This window comes from Lepus europaeus, chromosome 15 (assembly GCF_033115175.1).
Source record: "Lepus europaeus isolate LE1 chromosome 15, mLepTim1.pri, whole genome shotgun sequence".
Lineage (NCBI taxonomy): Eukaryota > Metazoa > Chordata > Mammalia > Lagomorpha > Leporidae > Lepus > Lepus europaeus.
This window is the reverse complement of record NC_084841.1, coordinates 42608080-42620181: the sequence shown is the minus strand read 5'-3', so window position 1 is coordinate 42620181 and position 12102 is coordinate 42608080. Positions and strand designations below refer to the sequence as shown.

General features: G+C 40.5%; 1 protein-coding gene across 1 annotated transcript in view; it reads right to left on the bottom strand.

The window, feature by feature from the left end:
- The window catches only part of MTREX (Mtr4 exosome RNA helicase), a 111460-nt gene that overhangs the window by 96271 nt on the left and 3087 nt on the right, over window positions 1-12102 (bottom strand). The window contains exons 2-3 of the mRNA XM_062211916.1: window positions 6364-6501; window positions 3375-3441 (exon numbers count right to left, since the gene is read on the bottom strand). Coding sequence (XP_062067900.1) covers window positions 3375-3441; window positions 6364-6501 — 205 coding nt within the window. The remainder of the gene's footprint in view (window positions 1-3374; window positions 3442-6363; window positions 6502-12102) is intronic.

Below are 12102 nucleotides of genomic sequence, written 5' to 3'. Positions count from 1 at the left end.
ACAACAACCACCTTCAGCCTGGAAAGGGAAGTGTCTTTTCCTTGCAGTGCACGTGACAGGTCAAGATGGAAGTTATAATCAGAGAACACTTCAATTACATTTTCAAGCCTTTACATGAAGAAGTGAAGTAATCTATAAAGAAAGTCAGAAGAGGTGGGATTGAAGATAATTTGTAATTGGGCTAGTGTTGCAGTGTAGTAGGCTAAGCCTCCATCTGCAGTGTCAGCATCCTACATAGGTGCTGGTTGTAGTCCCAACTGGTCCGCTTCCAATCCAGCTCTCTGCTGATGGTCGGAAAGCAGTGGAAGATGGCCCAAGTCCTTGGGCCCCTGCATCCCTGTGGGAGACCTGGAAGAAGCTCCTGGCTCCTAGGTTCGGATGGGCCCAGTTCCAGCTGTTGAGGCTATTTAGGTGAGTGAACCAACAGATGGAAGACCTTTCTGTCTGTTTAACTCTACCTCTAAAATAAATAAAACATTTAGGGCCTTATTATTCCAGGGTAACCAGTTTCCTTGCTACCTTGCTGTGGTGTAATATAGCTCTTGCCCGCAAGTTTTCCCAAAAATGAAAAGATCGCAGGGATACCAAAGACAGCAATGTAAGCAGCATGGTGCCATTATTGATTACTAAAGTCAACTAATGAGGATTTGAAACTTGGGAAGTATACTTAGTTGCTTGTGTCTTAACTTCAAGATCACTGGAAGGTTTTGGAAAGCATAGTTCTTTAGCGTTTTCTGGTTTAAGTTCTCTTTTCTGTGATCTATAGACTGTTAGCTATTCCACTCTGTAGCGACTTTTTGTCCAAGAGAAAGCATCTCAAAACTGTTGAAATACTTTGGTTTTTCCTACACTGTATTTGTAAATATTCATCTTGGTAAGTTTCTGGGTTTGTCTTTTGGACTTAAAATTTGAGGCATTTCTAATGGTGTGGAAATTTGTAATTATATTGCACTGCTCGTTATGGTATGTAACTATGTTAATGTGTATGAAGGCTGTGAGGTCAATAAAAACGAAAATGCCTTTCAGGGTAGTGAAGTTACTGTAATTTACTAAACTTATACATCTTTTCAATAAAGATATTACATACTTTAAGAAAACAAACAAACAAAAATTTGTAGAGCACAGGAAGGCTTTTCACCTCCTAAGAGCAGGGTTTATATTACTTTCTATCTTATGTAAGCCCAGAACATCAGATGACATCTAAGATAAGTGACAAAAGAATGATCAAAAGGGCATTATGGGGCTAGCACTGTGGCACAGTAGGTAAGGCCACCACCTGCAGTGCTGGCTTTCCATATAGGCGCTGGTTAGAGAACTGGCTGCTCCACTTCCAATCCAGCTCTCTGCTGTGGCCTGGGAAAGCAGTACAAGATGGCCCAAGTGCTTGGGCCCCTGCACCCATGTGAGAGACCTGGAGGAAGCTCCTGGCTCCTGATCGGCTCAGCTGCAGCCATTGTGCCCATTTAGGGAGTGAACCAGTGGATGGAAGACCTCTCTCTCTGCCTTTGCCTCTGCCTCTCTGTAACTTTTCCTTACAAATAAATAAATAAATCAAAAAAAAAAAAAAAAAAAAAAAAGGGCATTACAGGTCCAACACTGTGGAATAGGGGGCAAAGCTGCCACCTGCAATGCCCACATCCCATATGGGTGCTGGTTTAAGACCCAGTTACTCCACTTTCAATCCAGCTCTCTGCTATGGCCTGGGAAAGCTGTAGAAGACAGCCCAAGTGCTTGGGCCCCTGCACCCACATGGGAGACCAGGAGGAAGCACCTGGCTCCTGGCTTCGGACTGGTGCAACTCCGGCCATTGCGGCCATTTGGGGAGTGAAGCAGCAGATGGAAGGCTTCTCTCTCTCTCTGCCTATGCCTCTCTGTAACTCTGCCTTTCAAACAAATCTTTAAAAAAAAAAAAAAAAAAGTAAGCAACCTGCTGAAGTATTAATAAAAAAAGGACATTACAACCTGACACATTAAGTGCTATTTCTAAAGAACTATAATGGGGGGGCCAGTTCTAGTCTGGCTGCCTCTCTTCCAATTCACCTCTCTGTTATGGTCTGGGAAAGCAGTAGAAGATGGCCCAAGTCCTCGGGCACCTGCACCTGCATAGGAGACCAGGAAGAAGCACCTGGCTCCTGGTTTTGGACTGATGTAGCTCCAGCCATTGCAGCCATCTGGGGAGTGGACCAGCAGAGGAAAAACCTTTCTCTCTGTCTCTCCCTCTCATTGTCTGTAACTCTACCTCCCAAATAAATAAATAAAATCTTTATTAAAAAAAAAAAAAAAAAAAAAAAAAAAAAAAAAAAAAAGAACTATAATGGTGGGATGCTCAGTAGAAAAATAGGGATTTTAAAAGATGTCTTGGGGCCAGCACTGTGGCATAGCTGCGACGCTGGCATCCCGTTTGGGAGCAGTTTGTGTCTTGGATGTTCCATTTCCAATGCAGCTCTCTGCTAATGTCATGGGAAGAACAGCAGAAGATGGTCTAAGTGCTTAGGCCCCTGTCACCCACATGGAGAACTGAAGGAAGCTTCTGGCTCTTGCCTATGACCTGCCCCAGTGCTGGCTGTTGAGGTCATCTAGAGAGTCAACCACTAGATGGAAGATCTTTCTCTATCTCTCCCTCTGTGTAATTTTTTCAAATAAATATATTTAAAAAAATAAATTTCTAAAAAAAAAGTCTAAAACTATACTGAAAGCCATTTTTATTAATTTACTCTGCTTGTTAGTTTTAATAAGGGTCCCCAATTAACTATAGTATTAACTTGCTTTAAGGTTTACATTGTAATGACAAAATACTTAATAAAAGGAAACTATGTCCTTTATGTATATAAATATGCATTTCTAAACGGATACTGGATTTCTAAATGGAAGCTATCAGTGATCACCATCTTGTGGCAGAACAAAGAAACTGCAATTTATCAATTATTGGAGCAAGATATGATACAATGACACGACTTTAGGACTGTGACAATGAACATATACTAAAAAAATACCTAGTCTGTGCAGGGTTCTTTACTAAATTTTCTTACATAATTTTCACAGTAATCCCATGAAGTACATCTCATTATTCCAAAATTACAAATTAAAAAGCTTATGCTTCACATGTAAAATCATGAGTGATAAACCTCAATAAAAAATATCAGCAGGAAAAAAAAAAAAGCCAATGCTCCAAGAAGTTGAAAAATTCCTCCAAAATGCCAAGCCAGTCTCCAAACCTAGGTTTGATTATACAGTCCCAGCTTTTCCACTAGACTATGTGCACCCCACAGAAACTACAAGGATCTCATGACTAAACTGCTTACTGATCATTATTCTAGATACCAAAGAAAAATCCCACTTATAACACTAATTTATGGTATGCTGTTCATCCTTACCTCATGTGTACACCCTTCAACAGTTTCAACTGACTGCACCTTGATTCTGGGCATCAAGTCTGTCAAACTAAAAAAAGAAATTTCTTTTAACTTAGATAAATTATTTTTATGTAATCAGATAACAATCTTCTCATTTGCACTGTTAAGGAAAACAATACTGCCCACTTATAAGTATTACAAATTGGAAAAACTTTGATTAAGGATAATCAGAAAACTTTTTACATTACTGCAATAGATGCTGAGAATTCCAAATAACGTTAACATCTTTTATCAGAAATACAGAACAGATTGCCATATGAATTATTCAAAAAATGTCAGCTAATTTCCAATAGTTATTTTAACAAAAAGTATGTCACAAAGCACTGTAGTTTAAAGTTTGTCTAGTTAAAGCACAAAGCTAGTTTTAAAACTAATACACAGATGGCCGGCGCCGCGGCTCAATAGGCTAATCCTCCACCTAGTGGCTCCGGCACACTGGGTTCTAGTCCCGGTTGGGGCACCGGATTCTGTCCCGGTTGCCCCTCTTCCAGGCCAGCTCTCTGCTGTGGCCCGGGAGTGCAGTGGAGGATGGCCCAAGTGCTTGGGCCCTGCACCCCATGGGAGACCAGGAGAAGCACCTGGCTCCTGCCATCGGATCGGCGCGGTGCACCGGCCGCAGCGCGCCGGCCGCGGCGGCCATTGGAGGGTGAACCAACGGCAAAGGAAGACTTTCTCTCTGTCTCTCTCTCTCTCACTGTCCACTCTGCCTGTCAAAAACAAAACAAAACAAAAAAAAAACTAATACACAGGACCGAAGAAAAAAAAGGAAAAAAAACTAATATACAACAAAAAGTATAAACTAAACTAGTGGGGGCTGGCGTTGTGGCATAATTGGTGAAGCTGCCACCTGCAGTGCCAGCATCCCATATGGGCACCGGTTTGAGTCCCGGCTGTTCCACTTCTGATCCAGTTCTCTGCTATGGCCTGGGAAGACAGTGGAAGTTGGCCCAAGTGCTTGGGCCCATAAACCCACATGAGAGATCTGGAATAAGCTCCTGGCTTGGGATCAGCACAGCTCCAGCAGTTGGAGCCATTTGGGGAGTGTAAAGAGAATGAAAAAGTACTGTTAAAAGTAGAAGGAAAAAGTTTGACTCGAGGACAAGAAGTAAACAAGATAAGTCTGTACAACCTTGGGTGAACACAGAGGCTGTTTGGGGAATAGAGGGTGCCCTCTGTTCTTCTAATGTTCCAATCAAATTGTGTGGGAATATGGCCCTGGCCAGGCCAGTTCACAGACAACTTTAAAAACATTTGCCTCAGGCCTATTGGAAGCCCTTATAAGGTTAAGGTCAGGTAAGGGATTACATATGGAAAGGATGTAAAACTAAGAAGAAAAACAAATGAAGGTGATCCTGATTGCTTCCCAAATGCTACATGTGTTGCCCATGATGCCTTATTCAGGTGCTGCGGTTGTAAGTTTCTAACAGATGGGAGTCTTTGCAAATTAATCTTATCTTTCTAACTTTCATGGATATGTGGATGTTTATTGGCAAATCAAGCCTCTAATATTTAAGTCTGTACACAGCTCTTGGCTATATCACTATCTGGTCAAAACAGGGAGTAAACCAACAGATGGAAGACCTCTCTCCCTCTCTGTAACTCAGCCTTTCAAATAAATAAATAAATCTTTAAAAATAAATAAACTAGCCTATTCAGATATTGCTGTAATTTATCTAAGTGTTCCTTTGCTCATCAAAATCCTAAGTTATACTTATCTAGGTTCTCTGTATAAATTCTGAAAGGACACAATTACGGATAAACTGAAGAAAACCATTAACTTCTATGCTAGGTTCATTACTTACTGTATTTCTGATATTTAAGTCCATAATGATAACTTTGAAGAAAACTCAAATGTTATAATAAGCAACAATGACTTTTAACCTATTAATTTTGTTTTGTAAGCTATCACTCTAGTTTAAAAAAACAAGTAGCTACAACCATAGCTGGCTGGTTTTTTTTTTTTTTTTTTTTTTCAAACAAAAAATCATAAACTCTTCACAACAGTGCCAAACTACAATACGGCATACAAGAAATGGAAGTAAAAATGTAAAGATCATCACCATAATAGGAAAGCTGTCAACTAAAGATATTGGTATCAACTTAGAGGAAGTTCCAGCTTTCAAAAGCAGACACATTTTGGTCATAGACATTCACAGGTCTGCCTCATCAACAGGAGTCTTCAGATTTATAGCTACTCTACTGCTGCACTCAACAGTGAAAACCATTCCCTCCAGTGTTCCTTCCCATACATTCCATCTCCTGGATCAGCTTTATTCTTTCTTTTTATTCACTCTTTCAAGGACCTTCCTCTTGGGACATTAAAAAAGGAATCTTATCCTTTTAAAAAAATCACACTTCAAAACTATTTCTCAAAACTGAATTCTAAACTATTAAAAGATGAGTCTTTCTATGTTATCATCTAATTCTCCAAACTTAAATACTCTTTGTTTACAAGCTTTTATAAGTGCATAAGTCAAAATAGCTATTTTCATTCCTCTAATTCAGCAAATACTTTTATAAAGTATCAATATTTGAGCAATTTTTAAAACCTGATCCTATGATGTGAATTAAGAATTACTAATATTGGCCGGCGCCGCAGCTCAATAGGCTAATCCTCCGCCTTGCGGCGCCGGCACACCGGGTTCTAGTCCTGGTCAGGGCACCGGATTCTGTCCTGGTTGCCCCTCTTCCAGGCCAGCTCTCTGCTATGGCCCGGGAAGGCAGTGGAGGATGGCCCAAGTGCTTGGGCCCTGCACCCCATGGGAGACCAAGAGAAGCACCTGCCTCCGGATCAGTGCGGTGCGCCGGCCGCAGAGCACCAGCCGCGGCAGCCATTGGGGGATGAACCAACGGCAAAGGAAGACCTTTCTCTCTGTCTCTCTCTCTCACTGTCCTCTCTGCCTGTCAAAAAAAAAAAAATTACTAATATTTATAACTATGGAAATATTACCTTAAGTCTTCAGTTATTGACTCTTCTAACCTGGGCTTCTTTCCAAAAATGGGTTCATCTGTGCCTTCAAAATCTGTGTCCCTCTTGTTTTTTCCACTATTAGTTGACTCTGATTGTAATTTGCCATCAAATCGTCTCCTGAAAAGTAAACAGGTTAGAATGAATTCTGCACTATCAGTTCATACTTTAAGCATTATGTCACAAAACACTGCTCAATATATTATGCACACCATTAGCAGAAAAAGATCATGTATTAAATAGATAAATGTTATAAATCAAAACAGGCTAAAGTCCAGAACAACCCACCTTTGCATGTAGTAAAATTGAACATTACTTTTTTTGTATTTATTTCCTTGGAACGTATGTCTTAAGAATACTTTAAAATTGACATAGATAGCACTATTTAAAAAATCTTCTTAAAAATCATAAGTTAGAAATTTATGAGTGAATTTAATAAACATGAATGCTCTCTCTAATGGCATGAAGAAAATTCTTGGTGGTGGAATTTGGTGGTCAAAGTAGTGCCATGTGGAGAGGCGGCAAGATGGCGGAATAGGCAGGAAGCACACTTAGTCCGGGGGGAGAGAAAGTTTAATATAAGTGGAGATACTGCAGGGTCAAGGAAGAGTAGGGGATGAAACAGCAGAGGAAACTCTTCCGGAACTAGTGATTCACAGTGGACCTGCGTGGAGAGCGTGGGAGCCCAAGTTCGGGACACCAGCGGCAGACTCAACGCACCAGCGCTGGAACGCGAGGTGAGCCGAACCTCCATAGCCCGAGATACCAGCAGGCAAGTGGAAAGAGGAGGCTAGAGGGAACGAGGCTTGAAACTCCGTGGGGAAAAGTTCACCAGGCTAACTAGAAGAGAGAGAAAAAAAAATAAAAAAAGTGACTGATACGGACACAAGTTTCTCTCTCTCCGCTCACCTCTCACAGGCGAGCAAGACAGAGCAGGCGCCATTTTGGACATACGTCATAAGCAGGGCGACCTCAGGTCTGCACCAGCCCTGAGCCTAGCAGAAAAACCTGACTCTGGGGGGAGGGGTGAAATAACAGGAGATTAGCATCTAACTTGGCAACCCAGTGGGAGACTGCAGGAGAATTGGAGCCCACACTGAGGGCAGCAGAGATTCCCTGTGTGGTCCTTGGGAAAGAGCTTCTGATCTCTGGCTCCTGTGGGTATATCATTTGCCTGCTAACTACCTCCAATTACGTTCAGCTGTGCGGAATTACTTCCCTTTTAAATCAAAAAAAGAAAGAGAGATTTACCACACCTAACCTGGGAGTGTCATCCTTGACACACCCTCAACCCTGAGGAACCAAACACAGCTCTCAGGCCACACTCATCTCAAGCCTCTAAGGCTCCACTGAAAGCAGACAGTCCACTTAATATAGATCCATAGTGTAACAAGAAAAAACACCACAGTGAAGAAACCAGATATCTCCAACATGCCAAACAACAAACGCAAAAACCAAGCTAACAAGAACAAGGAAGAAACTATGACGCCCCCAAATGAAAAAGACACCCCAATTCAAGATTATGAAGATGATGAGATCAAAGAAATGCAAGAAGCGGATCTCAAAAAATTGATAAGAACATTAAGAAGTTCTCAAAAACAAATTCTTGAACTACAGAAATCCTTCATGGACAAGATAGAAAATCTCTCTCGTGAAAGTGAAATATTAAGGAGGAATCAAAATGAAATGAAACAACTAGTGGAACAAGAATCTCTGATAGTGACTAGAAATCATAATGAAATGAAGAGTTCAATAGATCAAATGACAAACACATTAGAGAGCCTTAAAAACAGAATGGGCGAAGCAGAAGAGAGAATATCAGACTTAGAAGACAGAGAACAGGAAAGGAAACAGGCAAACCAAAGAAAAGAAGAAGAAATTAGAAATCTAAAAAATATTGTCAGGAATTTACAGGATACTATTAAAAAACCCAACATTCGGGTTCTAGGAGTTCCTGAAGGCATGGAGAGGGAGAAAGGATTAGAAGGCATTTTCAGTGAGATACTAGCAGAAAATTTCCCAGGTTTGGAGAAGGACAGAGGCATCTTAGTACAGGAAGCTTATAGAACCCCTAATAAACATGACCAAAAGAGATCCTCACCACGACATGTTGTAATCAAACTCACCACAGTGAAACATAAAGAAAAGATCCTAAAAGGTGCAAGAGAGAAACGTCGGATCACTCTTAGAGGATCTCCAATTAGACTCACAGCAGACTTCTCATCAGAAACCCTACAAGCTAGAAGGGAATGGCGAGACATAGCCCAGGTACTAAGAGAGAAAAACTGCCAGCCCAGAATACTATATCCTGCAAAGCTCTCATTTGTGAATGAAGGTGAAATTAAGACTTTTCACAGCAAACAGAAACTGAAAGAATTTGTTGCCACTCATCCTGCCCTGCAAAAGATGCTTAAAGATGTGTTACACACAGAAACACAGAAACATGGTCACCAATATGAAAGAAGGTAAAGGAAGGAAACCTCACAGCAAAAGATCACAGGAAGCTCAATTTCTCTTTGACATAGAATTAAACTCTGATGCTCTGTTAAAGCAATGTGTTAAAGTAATCTATTATGTTCTCTTGATGTCTGTTAAATTCTAATTGTTCAAAAACAGCTGAATTTTTATTAAGAGCTATGGGTTATTTAAATATGTGCTTTTTTCAAAAATTTGAATATCTGCTGCTCATAAAACTAAAGCGTTGTTGGTTCTGTGTTTAGCTGTCCTCCTATAGGTTCCTATGGACTTCTTCCAGCCACTTTTATTATATTCAGTACTTTGGGATGGCTCTGTAAACAGATGAAGCCAATAATGTATTAACAGTACCAACTGAGAGAAAGTATGGTTAACTGAGGTTACTAAAAAGAAAAAGCAATTCAAATCAATTGGCAATCTACAAAAAGAGTTAAAGATTTTAAAAGCTATTATTAAAATTGCTATATTGGTCTATTATGCTATATTATATGTGTGTACATATTGTATGTCCACATAGGAAATTTTATTAAGAGTTTTATTTTAAATGGCTTATAGATAAGATTGTCCATAAATTTAAGCTGCTAAAATCAATCAAAGATACATTTTAATTTGTGGGACCTGAATCCGTGTATTTTATGTTTTAGACTTGTTGGTAGAAAGAAACTAAAAACATTTTAGATGGTTGTGCTTAAGTTTACTGGCTAAACAAACTACACCATGTTAGATATTTAAGAGGTGTTTTCAAATACATGATTCTTAAAATTTATAGAAGGCATTGGACCTTCTGGTAAATGTTTTCTTAAGTTGTTATCTAATGGTTGAAACGGTTTGCTAAGTATTCATGTGATATTGCTATTGTCAGCAAGCGATCTAGGACTTGCTCCCTCATTTCTCTATTCTAAGCCCAACTTGTTCTTTCATTTCTCTATTCTCTTCAAGGTAGGAAACTAATTCTATTATGAAGGAATCTGTAGGATGCACAATTCAATCTTTAGACCTTATAAAAGAGATGGCTAACATTTTTCTGCAATAGCATAGCCAAAATAAGAACTCAAATAATAATCTCATAGCTTGATTCACTTCACCATCAGCGAAGTATACAGTAAGTAGAAAAAACCTCCCTTTCAGACCAAAGGGAAAGAAAGTTTTTAAGTGAGAATATAATTTTCCTCATGGGCATTGTCTACCTTAGAAAAACTACTACAGAACATGCCTGTGACTATAGACTAGTAGTTCAGGCCACCGAAGATTAGAGATGGGAAACGGGCACTCCCTTGACTTGCATCCTCTGGTCTGCTTTAACACAAACCAGGAGGAAAAGAAAGCTCGGCATCAGAAGCAATGGGTGGCAGGCCTATTAATGGCTGATCTGTACAGTGATCTGCCCTCAAGGAGACCCAACAGGCCAGTCCACTGCAGTGGCTTTCAATGTGGTAAGCCTGGGCTTCAGCAGAAGTCAGCTTGTGAAGAGCCCTGGCAGCTCTGCCAAGAGTTGGATCACTGGAAATGGACCTGCCCTGGAGTCGAAGGATGCCCAGGTCAGAGCCACAGATCTTATTGGCTCTAAGCTGAAAAGCCCTTCACTCAGCCCAACTTCCAAAGTGACCACTGCAGCTGAGGGGATGGTCAAGTAGGGTCAGCAACATTGCAGGCAGAACTGTAAATTTCTTGTTAGAGATGCCCCCTGCCTTTACCTGGCCAGCTCTCCTCCCAGGCCAGCCAAGTAATGAAAGTCAACAGAGTGCCTTCCCCTAGGAGGTTCACACCTCCCTTAGGATATACCCCATGTGAAGAGATAGATAGGTCTGGGCCTCTGAATTTACAAGGCCTAAAGCCCACCAGATTATTATCAAGCCCCTTCTATCAGGTTCTATTTGCCTCTCAATCAGAAAAATTACTTGTAGCTTAGACAGCACCTTTCTTAGCTCCTCCAATAATGACTCTGTCCTTTGTTCTAGGCCCTGTCTAGTGCACTTGGGCCTCATTCCTTTGTAATCATAACCTCTACTCTACCACCAATGGCTCTACTCCCAACATGTGTGTACTGATGGTCCTCTTCTCCACTTAATGCTGTATAATTGTTCAAACCTGGTAAATGCCACTCTTAGGATCATTGGTTACTATCCTCACTCTGTCTTTTATGACCTTGTCTAAATATGATCAGAGTCGGCAAACTTGGAAGGCTTCCATAGCCTTGGCAATTCATGACGACAGCCTAGGATGGTTACTGGCGCCATAAACTAGAGTGTCAATTTCTTGGGTCAACAACAGGAGCCACTGTGCACTTGCTCCTCATGTGGGATCTCTGTCCTTAATGTGCTGTACATTGTGATTTAATGCTATAACAAGTACTCAAACAGTATGTTTCACTTTGTGTTTCTATGTGGGTGCAAACTGTTGAAATCTTTATACTAAATTGATCTTCTGTATATAAAGAGAATTGAAAATGAATCTTGATGCAAATGGAAGGGGAGAGGGAGCGGGAGGGGGGAGGGTTGCGGGTGGGAGGGAAGTTATTGGGGGGGGGAAGCCATTGTAATCCATAAGCTGTACACTGGAAATTTATATTCATTAAATAAAAGTTAAAAAAAAAAAAAAAAAAAGTAGTGCCATGTATTGATGCTTGCTAAACTGAATATCATAGAAAAACTCAATCTGACTACATTCCTCATAAGCAAAAATCATTTCCTTATGAATTTTAGATCTAAGCGGGAAAAGCAAAAACAACAAAAAGCCTCTAGAAGGCGAAATGGGAAAATTATCATGTTTATTTTTGAAATGAGAGAAATTTACTAAATTTCTAAAAAGTAGAAGTTGGATAAACTGGATAGTATTAAAACTAGGAATTCGTTATTCAAAAAGTACCACTGGGGCCAGCATTGTGGTGCAGAGACCAAAGCTGCCTCCTGCAACACCAGCATCCCATATAGATGTGTCAGTTCAACTCTGAGCTACTTGAATTCTGATCCAGCTCCAGTAAGGCACCTGGGAAAGCAGCAGAAAATGGCCCAAGTGCTTGAGCTCCTATGTGGGAGACACAGATGGAGTTCTGGACTCGTGGCCTGCAGCCACATAGGGAGTGAACCAGCAGATGAAAGATATCTCTCCCTTGCCCCCTCATCATTCTGACTTTGAAATAAATAAATCTTAGAAGACTAAAAAGGCAAGAAAAAGAACGGGAAAAGATATTAGAGACATATTATTAGGGGATGATGACTACACACAGGTTTTTTTTTTTTTTTTTTT